Below are 18,684 nucleotides of genomic sequence, written 5' to 3'. Positions count from 1 at the left end.
TGGTTCATTCACTCTCTGAAAAACAGGTTCTGCTCCCAACACAGTTTACACTCCATGCCCCGCTTAGTCCAAGAGTCTTCAACCCGGCATCCCTTGTCCTCTGAGCTGAGCTGCTTAATCTCCCCTACCAGACCTGGTGACACCACCCTGCTTTCACCTGCTTGTAGGCTGCACACTCACAAGCTCTAGTCCTCCATTGGGTCTCCTCTTCCTATAGTTTCTAGAAATATTTCCCCAGCCATTCATTTGCTTTGACCTGAATAAAACCGTAGAAAGCTTGCCTTCGGGACTATTTTCTTCTGCTGCTTTATTTTATTTGTTTGTTTATATTCTACTCTTTAAAATATTTCCTCCAAAGCAGCTTAGAAAAGTCGTAACAGTTAATAATAGGGGGGAGGGCAATGGGAGAGGTAAAAACACATCAGCATAAAATCCAGTAGAAGGGGTTTTTCAGAGCTCTTCAGGGAAGGAATTCCTCAGATGCTCTGTTACCACCAAAAGGCTCCATCTCTGGTATCTGCCACTCAGATTTTGCTAATGAAGGGCAAGAGAGAACAGCCTCTGATACTGAGCTCAGGCAAACTAATATTGGTACAAGCCAGATAACCCTTCAATACTTAAATGGCCTAAACAGTGGTTCCCAACTAGTTAAGTACTGCAGAACCCAGTTTTTCAAAAGCCAAGCCATGGAACCCCTACCTTTGAAAGTGTTATATCTGTGGTAGTTTTTATTATGTGAATGGTGCCACTATACCCTCCAACATGTCCCAGTGCAAAACTGGGAAGCCCGTCTTCTGAGCTGCACGCCCACATGAGTCACATGACCTGCATGTTTCGGCGTTCCATGCTCTCACACGAGAGCATGGCTTCCCAGAACAGGATGTCCCAGACAGTTGACGGATATGTGCCACGGACCCCCGGAGTGGGTTATGCGGACCACCAATTGGGAACCACTGACCCAGAACAAGATTAACACCAGCTCTTAAAACTGAGCCCAGAAAAACTGGCAACACATGTAGTTGGTATAGAATCAGTGTAATAAGTCCCAACTGCCTTGCTGCTACCACATCCTGGCAGGTGTGTTCTGTAACAGTTCTGGCTTCCCAGGCCATTTCTAAAGCCTGCCCCATATAGAGAGCACTGCAGTGATCCAGGCAGTTACATAGGGGCTTATCTAAACATATGCCCCCCCCCACCTTCCACTTGCAGTCCTAATGTGCAACAGTCAAGGAAGGACTGTATTACTTGCTATTTCTGCATATTTGAATTGACCCCTGTTTGGAAGTAGGTAAAGGATTCTCTGAAAAACCAAGTAGATTTGAAAATCCATGCAGACTGAACAGGTAGTGACTGCTGATCCTGCAACTTGGAATTCGGTAAGTATGTAATGCGACGACTGGATGTACACCTAGTGCACATCTGATCCCTTTAAAAAATTTGCTTGCAGACCACTCAGAGTCTACCTGCTAAAAGGATTAAGAGAGCGCCTGGAGGTACGTTTGCTTTCCATGTTTAGCTTAATGTGCTAAAGAGGACAGGCAGCCCAAGGGCCTTGGTTCTATCTAAGGGGAAATATATTTTTATGACATAGAACTAGAAAGAAATGTTTTCCTGGAATCAGATAATTTTGGAGCAGAAAATGAATATGTAATCTATTTGGATGATGGAATAACAACAAAATATAATCTGTAAGTTGCATATTTCTTTGCTTTGACCCACCACCTAAGCAGCAATTTATAAACAGGCAGTGACCATTTCGCACAGGAATTCTGCTCCCAACCTCTGCCCCACCTTCCATTCCATTCTGCTCTGCCCCAAGACGACCCATGAGTTGGCAATTGCATGTCAATTGGACACACCTAAAATGTACCTACTTACCTGGGATATATACAGGGAAATTATCCGTCATTTCATTATTGTTGACTGATCCTTGACTCTAGTAGACCAATAAATGAGCACGGCTCAGTAGATAGCAGATGAGTTGGTTTTAGTTACCCATCCCTGATTTAGACCCATGCCTACCTTAAGTATGCTCATTTCTACTTTAACTGCCCCTAACTGATCTTTGTCTCTACTGAAAAACATCCAATGGACGAGGTATTCCCAAACCTCTCTTATTGAGTTCTTAACTTTTCTCAGTTTTGAACGTGATGTTAAAAATCTTCCCTCCTTCAACAAAAGTCCATTACTTCCTGTCAGTTGCATTTCTGCTTGAACAGCTATAGAAAAAATGTACATCTATTAGAAAGTGGTTGTCATCTCCAGACTCCACCACCAGCCTTTTCTACTAAGTCTTATTTTCAAAAGCTTTATCCTTTTTCTGCTCTTGATTTTTCTCCCAAGTCCGTACTAAGGTCTGACTAGTATGGAAGAGAATGAAACAATGATTTTCTGTCATATGGAAGCAATGTTTAAAATTCTGCTAGTTCAAGTTGCCTTTTGGGCATATCAGCATTGCAACATACTTATTTAGGCTATACAGTAGTTCCCTAGAACCATGCAGATTTTTCTAAGTGGAGCAATTATCTAACCAATTTTGTTAATACGACATTGATTTTTCTCTTGTTCATATAATTATGCTTGTCTTAGGAGAATTTTGACTTCTGCTCCTCCATTTCCCAATGTGTTAAGAAAATTTAGGGCCAGGATATTGTTTTGGGCTTGTGGTTGGCTGAGCTAGTATAGTAACAAGGACACTAAGCCAGCTATAGTCTAACTTCTGTGAGGGAATGTAAAGCTGTCAGTTTTGCTGGAATCAAAACATTACTTGGCTAGGCTGAGGACCCAGGACAAAGACAAAGGGAGCCCAGAGGCAAGGAAACTGAAAGAAGGATACAGAGTATAGGGAATAGACTTGAGAAAGTTGAAAGTGTTGTGTTTTGAGAAAAAGGGCAGCAACAACACAGAACTGATGCAAGAAGAAGTGAGTCAAAGAGAAGATCAACAGGGCCAGTATGCTATGCAGAATGACAGGAGGAGTGCTAGGGAGGACTGTCAAGAAATAAGGCATGTCGAAGTAGTGGTAGAATCTTAACTTTGACGGGGGAATTCTGTCAATGATGACTTCTACTAGAAAGCAGGGTGGTGAATAGTCATGTGGAATTTATTCTGGCTTTGCATTATCTGAAAAGACTTCAAGAGTGACTATCTATTATCTAAATTTTGGGCTTCCAGATATTCTTGAAGTCCAGCTCCCATCAGTCTAAGCCAGCATAATGAGAGGGCCACAGGGTAGCCACCTCTGCTCTACTTCATCTAACAGCCTGCCCCTTTAGAATTCTGCAATTCTGCATTTCCTCCAAGCCATGATCAGATGTGCAACCATGAGCATCTGCATGATTTTTTTCAAGGTGAGGGGCAAAGTAAATATTCCAAATAAATGAATAGCACCAGAGAAATGGTCTACTATTTCTGGTAGATCTGGTGAAATTGCAGTGGAGAGCCCTTGGGAATCCAGGGGATATGGATCTGGAGGAGGGAACTACCTCCCTAGCAGACACTTACAATCCATATTTTCCTGATTGCTTAAGAGAAGATATGGTGGGCAATATACCAAATATCTTAACATGATCATGGCATAGTAATTGCACTGGCTAGAAAAACCACCACTGTGTTAAAAACAAACAGCATTAGCTCGCCATGATATGTGTGTGTTTTCTCTCCAGACAAATCCATCTTGCTTTCTTTTTGATCATCCATTTTTATCAAGGCGCTCACAAACGGACTGCTTTGTTATTGGCTGTAGTAACATGACAGGTGTTAACCATTCCAGAGACTCCCAGATGGTTCTTACAGCATGCCTAAAACAGAGCAAAGCTAAAGCTGCTGCTGCTGCTGCTGCTGCTTGATGCTGTGTGGGTGGGTTTGGACAGCTACACAGCCATCCTGTTTTATCCCCCTTGCTGTGCTCTCCCCTCTCGTTTCGCCTGTTTACACTTTAATATTCTTTTTACAAGCTTCGTCATTTTGCAGTTGCGTAAAAAGGAAGAGCTAGCTCCTGTCAGTGTCCTATATTTGTCACTGGGAAGCTGGTCCTCTTAAAAAACTACGGTCAGATAGGCAATTACCCAGCATGGACTCTAAGCTTGCACCTATTCTTCTCGTGACAAAGTTCAGAGAAACCCCTTGACACTTTTACTCCTGGCAGCCAGACTTCTGATTTTGCCTTGATACTTTAGCTCAACTCTCTGTCAAGGTGACATTAACAAAAGGCTTCTTCAGACTCCCTGTGAAACAAGTCAGTTTCAGCTCACTGATGAGTCCTTGCTGGTGGCTTCTTTTCTAGGGTTGCCATATTTCAAACAGTGAAAATCCGGACAGAAAAGTTGTTGAGCCTTTTTAGTTCTGCCCAAAATCACAAAAAGCCATTTTTGAGCAGTTTTTAGAGAGTCGGCAAAAGCGGCACTGCCAATATAGGCTGTCATACGTTCGGATTTTCCCATACATTTTAGTGATTTCTGCCCAGACATGAACGTATGCCAATCCTATTCTTTTCTGCTACACTGGAGTACAGGCCAGTCTTAAGAGAAATAGTCATACCTCGGGTTGAAGTTCCTTCAGGTTGAGCGCTTTTGGGTTGCGCTCCACGGCGACCCGGAAGTAATGCGTCATTTCCAGATTTCGACGCTCGCGCATGCATAGACGCTCAAAATGATGTCACACGCAAGTGCGGAAGTGGCGACCCGCAGACACGGGTTGCGTTCGCTTCTGGATGCAAACGGGGCTCCGGAATGGATCCCGTTCCTATCCAGAGGTACCACTGTACAGTGGAACCTCGAGTTAAGAACTTATTTCATTCCAGAGGTCCATTCTTAACCTGAAACGGTTCTTAACCTGAGGCGTGCTTTCACTAATGGGGCCTCCAGCTAGCGCCGCTGGCACACAATTTCCGTTCTTATCCTGGGGCAAAGTTCTTAACCTGGAGCAACCACTTCCTGGTTAGCGGAGTTTGTAACCCGAAGCGTTTGTAACCCAAGGCACCACTGTAGGTGGTGAGAAGGAAGCAGCATGGCTGACCTCCCACACAGCAACAAAGCTACCTCCCTGCTGAAACATTACCCCCACCCTCATATTGCTCCTAAATTGGAATTTTCAGGAGTATCCTGGAAAAGTTAAAATGAAGTAAGGTCACCAGAGCAAGACAGTGTGAGCATATTACATCAATCCTGGCCTGACTGCACTAGCTGCCCATTAGTTTTTGGGCCCAATTCAAAGTGTCAGTTTTGACCTATAAAGGCTTAAATGACTCAGAACCACAGTACCTCAAGGACTGCCTCTTCCCATATGAACCGCTTCATAAGGTCTGGAGGGTGACAACACGAGAATGGGCCTTTTCTGTTGTGGCTCCCAACTTGTGGAATGCTCTCCCCGGGGAGGCTCACCTGGCACCTTCATTACATATCTTTAAGCAACAGGCAAAAACATCTATAGCCAGGCCTTTGGCTTAACATTCTCTGTGTTTGTGGGAGAGAGGTTAGTGGTTTGTTTTTGTTTTATAGTGTATTTTGTGTTCTCATTTTGTATTTTTATGTTGTGGACCACCCTGTCATCTTCAGATGAAGGGCAGCTTACAAATTTAACAAATAATAATAAGGCATGGTGTTACTACAAAAGCTGTTTTGTCACTGCTCTCTGCTTATCCGTGTCTCGGATGCGCCCAAGCTACTGAAATAAATTTGCCTTAATCTCCCTCACTATGCTTGGCTTGTGATAGACTCTTCTTATTTCTTCTTTAATCCTTCATTTGCAGGTTTCATTTTCCCTGATATGACCAAAGATTTTCCTGATAATTTTGTTTTCAGATATCATCAATGTGTGTTTCTCATTTTTTCATTGTTACCCAAGATTCTGTCCTATACAGCAGTACTGGATGTATTAATATTGTGCACATCTAGATTTTAGATAACTGAGTTATGTAGGCTATTTAAGATGATTTCAATGGTCCTTATTTTCTAGTCACTGCACATAAGGTTGTTTTGTAAGAATTCATTAACAGTTTTCAAATCATCTAGCTTGAAACAGTGGTAAATTAATCAGTCCCTTTTGAATGAAAATGTACGGAGTTTTTGAGAACAAATCTCTTTCTGCAGTCTTTGGACAAAACTGACGCTGCAGTTGCTTGTAAGCATAAATTAAACTGCACATCCCTATTTGAAAAAAGCAACACAGATGATGATATTCTGAAAGCTTTTTAACCCAAAGAAAGGGAAACTCTATCCAGAATTCTTCCTGTGAACAGAGGAATACAGCACAGAGATCAAATCAAGCATAACTATTAGTTTTCCTTGTAAGTTTTGCATTAGGAATGACCTTGTAGCAGTGCTGGAGATACTTAATTGATTAAGATTATTTTTGGACTAGCAGTCTTATTAAAAAGGCAGTTGGTTGAATGGTCCCTTGAGTAGTTGATATTCTCGTAGGCGGATGAGCATTATTAAAAGGCTGGGTCAGATTAGAGCAGCCCCACTGCCTTTGTTGATTTCTTTCCTTCTCTGCATTCAATGAAGGTATCTCAAGGCCATTCTCGCCAGCACAGATATAGAGTACTTCTGGATTAAGGGGTTTGCTCCCACTAGAAACAAAATCTTCCCATGAGCAGATCTAAGACCTAATTAAATAGTGTTTTTCATTTTCTGGTTTTATTAAATAAGTATGCTTTTAAAAATCTGAGTCACTGAAAACCGCGCGTGTGTGTTTAGGCCACGAGGATTAATTGGATTCACTGCAGAAGCTCCCTGGACTGCAGCTATCCAATAGAGCAAATCATACATAGGGTCTATTGAGGCTATCACTATTTCGCTCACTTGTTTTGCACATTTCAGGGGATTTAAATGTCTTTCCAGTATTGTATCTTCCCAACACCCAAAGAACTATATATTCTCATTGAGAAAATGATATTTCCCCCCAAAAACTCTCCTATTCTAATCACTGGAATCTTCATGTAGCCCTTTTTCAGAAGTGGCAAATACCAGTAAGTCAAGCCCTCTCCCTGCAGCTATGAATTGTACACTTCCTTCTAATGCATAGGAGTCTTGCCAGCACAGACCATCTAGCCCAGCAACCTGTCCTCACACTGACCAGCAACCTGCCCTCCAAGCATTGCCAGGTACCAACTTTAGTTATTATTATTTTTGCACCAGCTGAAGACTCTCCCCTGCTTCAGGCCTTCTGAATGAGCTGTTATATAAACCAAAGATACTTGGCTGTTTATTGTTGTGGGCCCAAGATCACATATGATGGGTGCAGGACATAAATTATATAAATAAAATATAAAATAAATAAAACTAAATGCTTATGAGGAGCCCACAAGCAGTAAACATGCTGGACCAATGCTAGTGGAAGCAAAGTGTTTTATTCTATGAAATAATATTCTGGAATGACCAGTAGTCTTGACCTGTTCAAGATTCATCCAATATATTTCTTTCAAGCACTTTGACTTTTGAAGCTCATAGCTTCTGTACTGAAGAAGAGTAAAATAAGTGCATGTAGTTCACGGATGTAGCGGAAAGATTTCAATAGTCTCTCCTCTGTCACAAAAACCTGCACTCCGCTTGGGCTTGCAAATAATATGTAAGATAAGAAGAGCCCTGCTGATTCTGGCCAAAGGCCTACCTAGTCCAGTATCCTGTTCCTACAATGGCCAACCAGATGCCTATGGGAAGCCCACCAGCAGGGCCTAAGTGCAACTATAATCTCCCGGCTTGCGATTCCTGGCAACTGGTATTCAAAAGCCTACTGTTTCAAACAGTGGGGATAGAACATGGCCAATATACTGAAATCGTATCCTGGCAAGATGAAGGTACTGCTGGTAGGTGGCTTGGGCATCCAGGAAACTGGCCATTCACCTGTTCTGGACACTCCCTTAAAAGGAGCATGTTCATAGTCTGGGGGTACTCACTGATTCATGTGTCACTAGAGGCTCAAGTGGCTTCAGTAGTGAGGGCTGGCTTCTACCAGCTTAGCTTGGTATGCCAGCTATTGACAGTCCTGGGCAGGGATAACCTCATGACTGTGGCACATACACCGCTCACTTGATTACTGCAATGCACTTCATTGGGACTGTCCCTGAGGCTGGTTCAGAAGTTGCAGTTACTGCAAAATGCTGCTGTGAGTTTGCTGTCTGGAGTCAATATATGACACCTTTGTTGAAGCAGTTGCACTGGCTGACCATATGCTTCAATCTAGGCCATGTTCAATGTATTAATTTTATTGATTTATTGTTTATTTAGTTATTACAATTGTATACCACCCTTCATCTGAAGATCACAGGCCAGTTCAAAATACAAAATAAGAACACAAAATACATAATAAAACAAAAACAAGCCAATAACCCCTCTCCCATCAACACATTTAAAATACTATAGAATGTTAATCAGCCAAAGGCCTGATTACAGAGAAACAGTTTTCACCTGGCACCTAAAGATGAAGGCCCCAGGCAAGACTCCCTGGGGAGAACATTCCACAAATGGGAAGTCACCATAGAAAAGGCCTGTTATTGTGTTGCCACCCTCCAGACCTCTTGTGACTCCTACAATCTGCTGTTTCTGATGCAGACCTTTTCATTTACCCAGTTTCTGAATGTGATTTTTAATTATTGTCTGCTGATCATCTCCTGGAGTTATACTGATATTTCAATTGTATTATTTCTGATGTGTATTTTATACTTATTTCTGGCTTTCTCTGCGCTGCTTTGATATTCTATAATGCAAGTGGTGTATATATATATATATATAAAATAGAGAGTTGCCATGTGCCAACTTCCTTTCCCTCTCAGTCTAATTTACTTTACAGGGTAGCACTCTTGAGTTCTCTAAAGGAGGGTGTGATAAATATATAACGAATATGTTAGAGTGAATTCAGCTTAACATCGCTTCACAATCTACATACACTCTACTGAGAAAAGAAACCATTTTTTGTCGATATCAGTAAAAGGCTGATAAAGGGTCTAATCACATATGCACAGATAGCACAAGTTGAAGACAAAGGCAACTCGAGCCTATGAGGCAATCAGTATTGATTAGACAGGCCACTGGGCAGAAAAGTTGCTTCAGATTAGCCGTAACAGATGCTATGGCAAAGCCCACTGCAAGAAGAAGTTTGCACAATAACACAGAGGAGTTTGACAACAAAGCATGACTGAGAAACACCAGGGAGACTCAGCCTGCCAGAGATCATCAAAAGCGAGTTGCTGGAGACTTTCCAGCTGCAACTGCTACAAAGCATCGTGGCTCAAGAGGAGGATGGGAGGCTTGTTCTAAAGATACCTGTCAGGAGGTTGCCAAAGAAAGAGCCCAATGAACTTCTGGTTTCCAAGCCTGCCTTATAAATCTGTGTATCATAGGGAACCACATGTGAGCAGCTGCCAGAAGAATTGAGAATCTACTCCTCTCTAAAACTGTCGTTTATCCAGACTATTACATGCCTTTTACTTTAATGCAACAATGGAATTCAGGACTTGAATTTTGTATTGCATGCCTGGCAAATCTGAGGAAATGTTTCAGGAGTCAGACACATTTTTCACAATTCCCAGGAAAGGTATTTTTTGCAGGAGAGAAAATGAGAAGGCAGGGTTATAGCCTCAGATCTGAAAACAGAGCAAACAGAATAAATCCATTTACTCAACTGGCTGTGAACTGTTTTCACTTAAACAGAACCTAATTGGCTCTTTAATGGCCTCCCTGAGCATATCCTGTACTGTAATATGAGAGATTATGCCACAAGAATTTATTGTTTATAGGTCTGAACGTACAGTCAAGTGAAAGTGCCTATTATTTTTACAGATTCATTTTAAGAGTTATTTTGTTTCTCTATTTTCAAATATATGCACACTGAGGTAAAAGATTGTGGCCAACAATAGGTCCTGATCTTGCATGCATTGTAGACTCTCTTGTCATTATTGGTTTTGTCTTTCCTTGCAGATTTCAATATGAAGATCGCAACACAGCACAAATCTGAAGTTAGCTTAGCATATTTGCCGAGATCGGGGTTTAACAAAAAGGAATAATCACTGCTGTATGATGTATTTCTTTAAAGAATTTTCCCAGCAGGGAAGATCTCTAATAAGGATGCAGATGTAACTTTCAATATCATCTGATGTAAAGGTCCCCCCCAACCTCTGTTTAGCTTATGTGGGATTTTTTGTATTTGTGTTTTGTTTATGTGGTTTTTGCTTTGTTTTTAGTCTTTGCACATAATAACTATCTGCTTATCAATACTGGCCACTAAAGGAACTAGGCACAAGATCTATAATCAGTAGGGAAGTCAAGATCCCTTGGTATTGTGTAAAATGCTATCCTGAAATTTTAAAAGTACTGAGTGAGGATGTACCATAAAAACTGCAACTATACAATGGCAAATGAGTTCCTCTGGTGGTTGTTTTGCTGGACTTGGCTTTAGCTTACAAGGATTTGGACCTTCCCTAGAATCAGTAAGCTGTGTGAATAATGCTGCTACCAGCACTTATTTAATAGTAAAAGGTTGTCATTAGGGAATTCTGTGGAATGCCCCCAAGCTTGACATTTGGTTTCTATTAAACATAATTATGTCACACTGGACAGAATGAGACTCCTGTCTGAACAGGGTCATTTGTTAATCTTCTTAAAGTTCAGCTGAACAACACTTAGCCATCACTACAGCATATTTTAAACAAATAGATACCACAACTGGAATAACTTTGGAGTGTCATCCCCAACACCTCAACCTTTTTTTTACCTATTTATATCTACTGGCCTGTGTTCATCCCTTCCTAAGCTTCCACAGGCATCTGGTTAGACTGTGAGAATATGATGCTGGACTAGATGGGCCACTGGCCTTCTCCAGCAAGCTATTCTTAGATTCAAAGCAGGCTCCTGTAATTAACTGTAAACAGAGAATTGAGGACTGCTGGGTGACTGCAGCTGATGCAGAACACATTCACCCTCCTGACAGAGGTGTTTCAAGTCAGCTTTCAGCTACTTTCTGCACAAAATTCAAAGTGGCAATTTTGAGCTATACGAACTAGGATTTGTCTTGTCAAATTACATGAGACACAGATTTCTTCCCCCTATGAGCATGCAGCTACTTTAGTTTAAAGTGTTTTGTTTAGTGTTTAAAATATACTGCAAAGAGCCGTGTGTGTGTGTGTGTGTGTGTGTGTGTGTGATAATAAAAAATACAAACCAAAAAAAGGATATACCATATTGGCCCGAATATAAGCCGCACATTTTTTTTCCCAAATTCCGATCATTAAAAGTTAAAGTGCGGCTTATATTTGTGACCTTACGCCACCGGCAAAGTGGTGTGGCTCCCCCCACCCCCCACCCCGTGAGCAGCCTGGGAGCAGAGGGCAATGGTGCCCATCCCTTCCGTGGCTTCCAAGTCTCCCCCAAGCCACCTAATTTTAAAGGTGCAGCTTATTTGCGGATGCGGCTTATATTCAGGCCAATACAGTAGTGAGAGGAAACTGGGGGTGTGGAGAGTTTATTTCCAATGCCAAATGCCTATTCTTTCCAAGTATGACAATATGATTACTTAGAGAAAAATAAATCAAAGCTCTCCTAAAAATACATTAAGCAGAATAGACTATTGTGTCAAAGTCCAGCTACCTAACTCCAGATAGAGAGGTAGAATAATCTCTCCCATAAAAATAAATTAGCAGATTGATTAAATCTGAGGGACCATGATTATGTATGAAGTTGCTCAATAAGGAAGCAATTGTATTGGGGGGGACAGGGCGTTCTGACACCATGGTTTTTGTTTATCTTATCTCCTGTGAAAGCCCATCAAACACCTGACTGCATTCTAATCAAATACAGATGCATATTTCTTTTCTAACTGTAGTTTGGACATCCAAACTCATCCAGTAGTTAGTGACCCTGTCCCCAGGCTGTTATACTCTAATTGTCCCAGCAGCCCACGCCTGATATACCAAGGCCAGTAATCAGTGAGTTCCTTTTTCCGTTTCCTCTTAATTAGTGATCATGATATAATATTCTGTGGTGTTCTTTCATTTTGTTGCCTATATTTCCAACTTTATTTCAAAATAAAATTTTATGGGGGAGGGGAAAGAAAATGCACTGGTATACAAAGAGAATTCAAGTCAGAATTTGCATTGTTTGTTCTTGACTACTCACCTCTCCATCACTGTCAGATATGACAATGCATGCATCCACAACCATGGCATTTGACAATTCCCTTGACTCTTCTCCCTGATCCTGGCTCTGGGAATCCGGCCCATCTGAAGTTTTCCGCTTTTTCTTTGGCATCCTTTCCACTGGAACAAACAGAAATATTTATTTGTCCGACTGATCCTGGTTCAGTTTCCCCTCCTAATTGATTACTTGGAGGTAGAGCACCCTAGGCAATCCATTCTTGTCTCATAGGTGTGGAGACCTGAGACTTATTCAGAGGCACATTCATAAATCCCCACTCACCCAATTAAGACTACCTTATATAGCTGATTAAATCAGGAAGAAGCTAGAAAACACCGACTAACAGCAGGTTCCAAAGCAATGAATAGCAGCTACAAAAACACATTTCCAACTTGCCCAAAGTTATTCATGCAACATCAGAAAACATCAGCCTGCCATCCCAAACCCCTATTAGCCTAAACCTGGCTCCACTGCTGATGCAGGAAAAACTGAGAAAGGGACAGCGGATCGTGCTAGACTCAGCACTACAGAAGGGGGAAACCAAAGCATCAGAAGCAGTTGCCAGCTTTCATATTCAATTAGGCACGGGAAAGGAGCTGCATTTTTCAAGTAATATGCTCACAGAGCAACAGCTTGGAAGTGTACTGTAGGAATAAGACAAAGGTCAGAAGAACGGCAAAAAGACTAAATGAAAACGAGAGAGAAAAGTCAAGGACACTTGGCTCTCCTTTTATAGCCTAAGTCACCCACTGAACAGCATGCTCATAGTGCCCTCTGCTGGGACAAACCATGGCTACCTGTTCCAGAAAGGGCATTCTGCAGCTAGAGGGGAAAAACTGCTGAAAAGCCAGAAATGCTAAGAGTTATGAGAAACAGAGGGGAGGGCAGGTACAAGTGCAATTAGAGCTGGTGCTTCCGGCAAAGTCCTTCATTGCCACACTATACATAGCAAGAGAGCTACATAACAAGCTTTAACAGTGAAAGCACAGCCAGAAAAGCTGATTAGGGCTCTTGGCCAACTGAGAGAAGCAGCAACACCGCAAATCCTCCCCACCCCCACCCCCGCACTATGTTCTCCAAAGCTTTTCTGGCTATCAGCTCAGCATCCTAAGTGATAACAACACGAACAGGAAACCAAAAGAATGCATAGAGAAAATACAAGGTCCCACTGCATGAAAGCTATCATGGTAGGAATAACTTTCTGGGTTATCTTACAGCCAGCAGAGATATTTGCATGATGATGGTCAAGAGCCATACTGGTTAGGTTTGGTTCGCAGAGGGCTGCCCTGGTAGGGCGTGTTGAATTTTTCAACTTTCAAATTCCAAAAATGAGGGGTGCTAAAAAGTTGTAGCATCACTTGGGAATTTAAATGATATTTTGGTTAAATTAATGTAATTTAGTTTTGCTTGGTATATAGCTCCATAGAAAATAATGACCTTTTAACATTTTTGTGGAATTTCCAGTAATTTTTAAATTGTCATATTAAAAAACAAATGGGAATCTTTTAAAAAATTGCATTAAAATCATTAAAAATGATTGGATCACATTAGTCTGGCTTGCCAGATCTGCCTGGGTATAAAAGACAAGTAAAAAAGCAAGTGGCAAGAAGATGAGAGAATAAGTCTTGCTGAATATAAGCAGAGAAGAAAGCAGGATGCTTCAATACCATCAAATGAAATTATTTTCTCTGCTGATTAAAATGAAGAACAAATAGCTGATGCCCAAGATGGAAATGATGGAAGTTATTAATTGACATTAGGAAAACCAAGTATACCGTCCACTTCTAATACTTCAAAAAATAACATTTTAATTAGAAAAATGTATACAACACATTTGAAATATATAATGTTGCTATGCATAGCATTAGATAGGGTGCTGGCCTACATGCAACAGCTGCCATCACCACTGCTGCCTTTGTGGATGCTGGCTTGATCACTGAAGAACACAAAGGACTTGTAATTGATCACAATAAAGTCAAGAGGGACCAAGAAAAAGTAACAAAATCCCTGGATCAGGAATTTGATTATCTGTGTCAGAAGGATGAAACTGACTACATCTTTTTAGACGTCCGTGAAGATACAACTAAAGATATGCTGAAAGAAGACAATTCAGATCAGCAGTGGTGGAAGGTATCTCTACCACTTCACTCCAGAGAAAGGTTCAAATAGGGCGAAACCAGCTGACATTATTGCTAATTATACTGTAGATTTCATGAAGAAGGGCATTGATAAGAGCCTGCAGGCCATTGGAGGTGATTCTACAAATGCTAACACTGGCTGGGTGGGTGGTACCATGCACTGGGTAGAGGTCAAACCAGGTTGTAAGCTGCTCTGGTTGGTTTGTGTCCACACCCCTGTGACACTTGATCACAGCATTTGATGGGAAGACCTTATCTAACAGCAAGTGGACAGGTAGCAGTGGCAAGATGCTAGACACTGCTGCAGAACTTGAATTTGATCCTTCATTCACCCAACTCTCAATTGGAGAGCCTCTTATTTCACTGAGTGACAATGTTGTTAAGGATCTGTCTACTGATTAAGTGTACGAGTATCAGATCACACAGGCCATAAGGACAGAAAAACATCCCACAGATCTGGCTCTTCTAGACATTGGTCCAGTGAACTATTCAAGGTGGTAACAGCAGCAAACGGGCTTCGTTGCATATGGGTTTCAAAAAAGACTTAAAGCAAAACCCTCAACAATTTAAGACTGAGAGTGGAATACATTGTTTGTGTATACCACCCCTGCTGGTTCAACATCACAGTAAAACACTATTGGGTGGAAGGCGCACGCTGCATCTTGTTTCAGCTACAAAAGGCGGCTGTAGTGGATGCTGTTCTGCCAACCACTTAGTGCTCAGCATGGTATGCATTCAGCGAAATGATAATCCAGACACTCTTGTGCTCAGATGACAGTGAAGAGAGGAGAGCTGGTGTCCAAAAGATTGTTGACTTAAGGGGCGGAGATGATGACATACTGGGAGGCATTTCTGTACGTCCAAGGAAGACATATTTCATCAACCCCTGTGCTTTGTTCCTGTTGGAGCTGATAGCTAACTGGGTATATGAACCTCCTTTGACATGTAAACTTACTACAGCCAAAGTATAGAAGTCCACTGACAAGCCCATGCAAGTTCCATAGTGGCTGCTCTTTGGGGCTCGGGGGAAAAAATATTTTTTTTCTTAATTCCCCCCCCCCCCCGCTAAAAACTGGGTGTGCCCTATGGTCCGGTGCGCCCTATGGTGCGAAAAATACGGTATATTTGTTTGAGGATTTGTAGGAAGTTGGGACCAAATTTCATGCTAATTAGTACTGCTAATAGGTATTTCCATTCTAAGCAATCAAAAGCTTTGAGGATGTCTAGGGACATAATTGTCAGTGGGAGTTTAGTTGCCTTGCTGTGTTTGATCAGGTTCAGTAATATTGTGACCAGGGACAAAGCCAGTCTGGTCTGGAGCTATTAACTTGCATAAGATTTTTAGGCGGTTGGCCAAGATTGTTGTGAATATCTTGTAGTCTTCGTTTATTAATGAGATTGGGCGATATGATTCTACTTTGAGGCTGTCTTTCAGTGGTTTTGGGATGGAGACTATTTTGGAGTGGGTCCAGGTTTTGGGGATGGGCCCCCCTTTCATGATGTCATTGAATAGGCGGGTCATGTAGGTCATCAGGGGTTCTTTGAATTTCCTATAGAATTCTGCTGTGAAGCCGTCTGGGCCTGGGGCTTTGTGTGGTTTCAAGTTTTTGTTGCTCTGGCTCTGAGGTCCCTCCAGCCTCGGAGCTCCACGGGGTTGTTGGGTGGGAAGGGAGGCTGTGGCTCCCTCGATAGGTGCGCCAGACACCGCGGTTTCCCTCTGGCATCGGTGCTGGCAGCGGTAGAGGCCAGCCTGGGCTTTTTCTGAATTCGGATCAAAGCTGGTTCAGATCAAACCTTGTGTATACCACTTCCAAAATCAATGGTGGGAGTGTATTGGATGCAGAATAAACGGGAGTGTCTGATGTCTGATTACTTTCTAACATTGTCTTATGATTACAAGGTAATGTTGTATGCTTAAAAGGATATGTTTTATGCAGAGAAACAAAAATTTTTATAGCACTTCCTGACATTTTCGGAAGGCAAAATTAAAGTTCTTTGGCTTTCCAAGAGCAGTTTATGTGCTTTCTAATCAAACATAATTTACCAAGCTAAATGTTATTCAATCAAAAAATAAGAATTGAATTCATTAAAAACATATTTTAAAGACCCCTCACTGAAGAAATTTGCGAAAGTTAAGTTTCACCTCCTAAAATGACACACCCTACTGCACTGGCCGAGGGGGGCTTTGTGCACTTCACCATATATCTAATGCAGATGTTACCATGACAGTCTCCTCCCATAAAAACAGCTACCCCAGTACAGGTGTTGGTCTTTTCTCAACCATCTTCCTGGATGAATCCCTATAACTCTACATCATAAAATGCAATGAGAACCACTAAGAATTAAACCAATTCCAAACTGCATAGCTCTGCTTTTCATTTCCTGATCATGCTACAATGCAATGAAATGTTGGAAATTGCTTTTATATGAGAGAATGTAGCAATAATGCAAATGGTGCTTTACCGCATAAGTAGAAATGAAAGCAGCCAGGGCAGGAGCCTACACTCTAAAGCAGGGGTGGTTAACCTGTGGTCCTCTAGATGTTGTTGGACTCCCGCCTCTCATCAGTCTCAACCAGCATGGTCAATGATTATGGGAGCTGTAGTCCATAGACCTCTGTGGCTACCACCTCTGAACGAAAGCTCAACAATGGAAGAGAATGGATATGAGGGGCAAGGGCAATAAGAGCTGAAGTTGAGCAAGGGCAGTAACACACATTTAAGGATGACTGGACAGATAATCAAGAACTATATGGAGGAAGGATTTGGAAGAAGAGAGAGGTAGAACCAGAAGATTGTTCTGGGGGGCGGGGAATCCATGAACAAGGGACAGCAAGGAGAAACACAGAGTTATTTGAGAGAACAAGATACCTTCAGGCAGCAGTGAAAAAAAGGAATAGCTGTACTAGTTCTGTCTGAGCTATTGCTTTAGCAATCAGGTTATTAACAGAAAGAAATAGGATAGAGATTTGACATTAGGAAAAGAGGATTAATGGAGCAGACTAATGTACTCTACTGGGTTCAGAACCAGTGCTGTCTGCACTGGGTGCTGCAGCTCTCTATCCCTTTCTCTGAAATTGTGAGAGGAATTTAGCAGAGCCTTTCAGTTTACCAGATGAAACAATTCCCTTTCTCCTTCTCCCACAGGCTCCAGACTAGGGCTGTGCAGCTGAATACCAGTATTGAAATAACATTGTGATAAGTGTTTCAACAAGGCAATATATTGGTGAACAAAAGGCTGAGACTTGACAGCTTCCCAGGGGATAGCTCAGCTGAACCAATACTTTACAGATACTTTGCAGATAGTGTGCTGGCTTTGTTTGCTCTCTCCCTCCTCCCTCTTAACTGATAAGAAATGAGGATAAGCCCTCACATAAACCAGCAAACTCTTTCAGCTTCACCTTTATGTTTCTTGCTACTTTCCTCAGCAAGAAGACAGTCACCTGTCTCCCTGCTTTGTTGTCCTCCCCTCCCTGATAGAAGCTCTCCACTGCAGCCAACTTTAAACCCCACCTATTTCAGCAGAACTTCCTGCTCTCACCCCAAAAACTTTCAGAACTCAGCTAATTATGCAGAGCGGGCTAACAATCCAGGAGCAAGCTAGACAATCAAAGATCCAGCAGCAAAGTAAACAAAGAACTAAAAAGTGCTGCAGATATATATAGCAATATAGACTGCCCCACAGCCAGTATCAGGCTCTGTACAGAAAGGAAAGGAGGAGAAAGATCTGGTGCACTAGCAGAAGCCTCTGTGCAGGCTTCTGTTAGAATGACTTCTAATCCTGCCCTGTATGTTTGTTTGTAAATACAAAGACCCACTCCAATGCTCTCACTTTGATGGGAAAACAACCACTGCCATTCTGAAATTTCCACTGCTTACAGAAAGGGAAGCAAAAACACTCAAATATTTACAAGATACACACTTTGGAGCAATAGGCAAATGCAATACAAAAGACAATTCAGAAAGATTTGGTTGTGTTATTATTTCATATTCAATAAATCAGATCATGTATCTTAGTATGCCTGTGAAATACATGGAAGCAGATTGGGGAAGAGCATTTGCAAGCCTGCCAAAAAAACAACATCCACACCAGCACTCAACTTGCTCAGATTGTGCAGTATATCATCTGCCTGACAGATCACATTCAATATGGGATTGCTATGAAGCACAAAACACAGGTAGGATGACACACTTATCCCTAACATTTTAATAGAAGCAACACTATACATGTCTACTCAGAAAAAGTCCCATTGACTTAAATGTGGCTTACTTCCGAGTAAGAGGGTTTAGGATTGCATACTCAACCACACAACTGTCACTGGTGCTCTGAAGCCAACAGGGCTGATGTCCCTGCAAACATAAATTAAAGAAACCAATTCAAGTCAGGAAGCATTGAAAATTTTGTTTTGCTTTCATGCC

The 18,684-nt window shown here is 41.8% G+C and overlaps 1 protein-coding gene across 4 annotated transcripts in view; it reads right to left on the bottom strand.

Annotated features, from left to right (window-relative positions):
- Nucleotides 1-18,684, bottom strand: part of UIMC1 (ubiquitin interaction motif containing 1) — an 81,117-nt gene that overhangs the window by 57,394 nt on the left and 5,039 nt on the right. For 2 of the 4 annotated variants that reach the window (XM_083603836.1, XM_083603835.1), the window contains exon 2: nucleotides 12,111-12,250. In XM_083603836.1, the coding sequence (XP_083459962.1) occupies nucleotides 12,111-12,242 (132 nt within the window). In that variant the 5' untranslated portion in view covers nucleotides 12,243-12,250. Of the gene's footprint in view, nucleotides 1-12,110; nucleotides 12,251-18,535; nucleotides 18,605-18,684 lie in introns of those variants that run through there. The other 2 variants (XM_083603834.1, XM_083603833.1) reach the window with 2 other exon arrangements.

This window comes from Podarcis filfolensis (genome assembly GCF_964270895.1).
Source record: "Podarcis filfolensis genome assembly, chromosome: 2".
NCBI classification, from domain to species: Eukaryota; Metazoa; Chordata; class Lepidosauria; order Squamata; family Lacertidae; genus Podarcis; species Podarcis filfolensis.
Note: the sequence above shows the minus strand (reverse complement) of the source record. Positions and strands in the feature narration are given on the sequence as shown.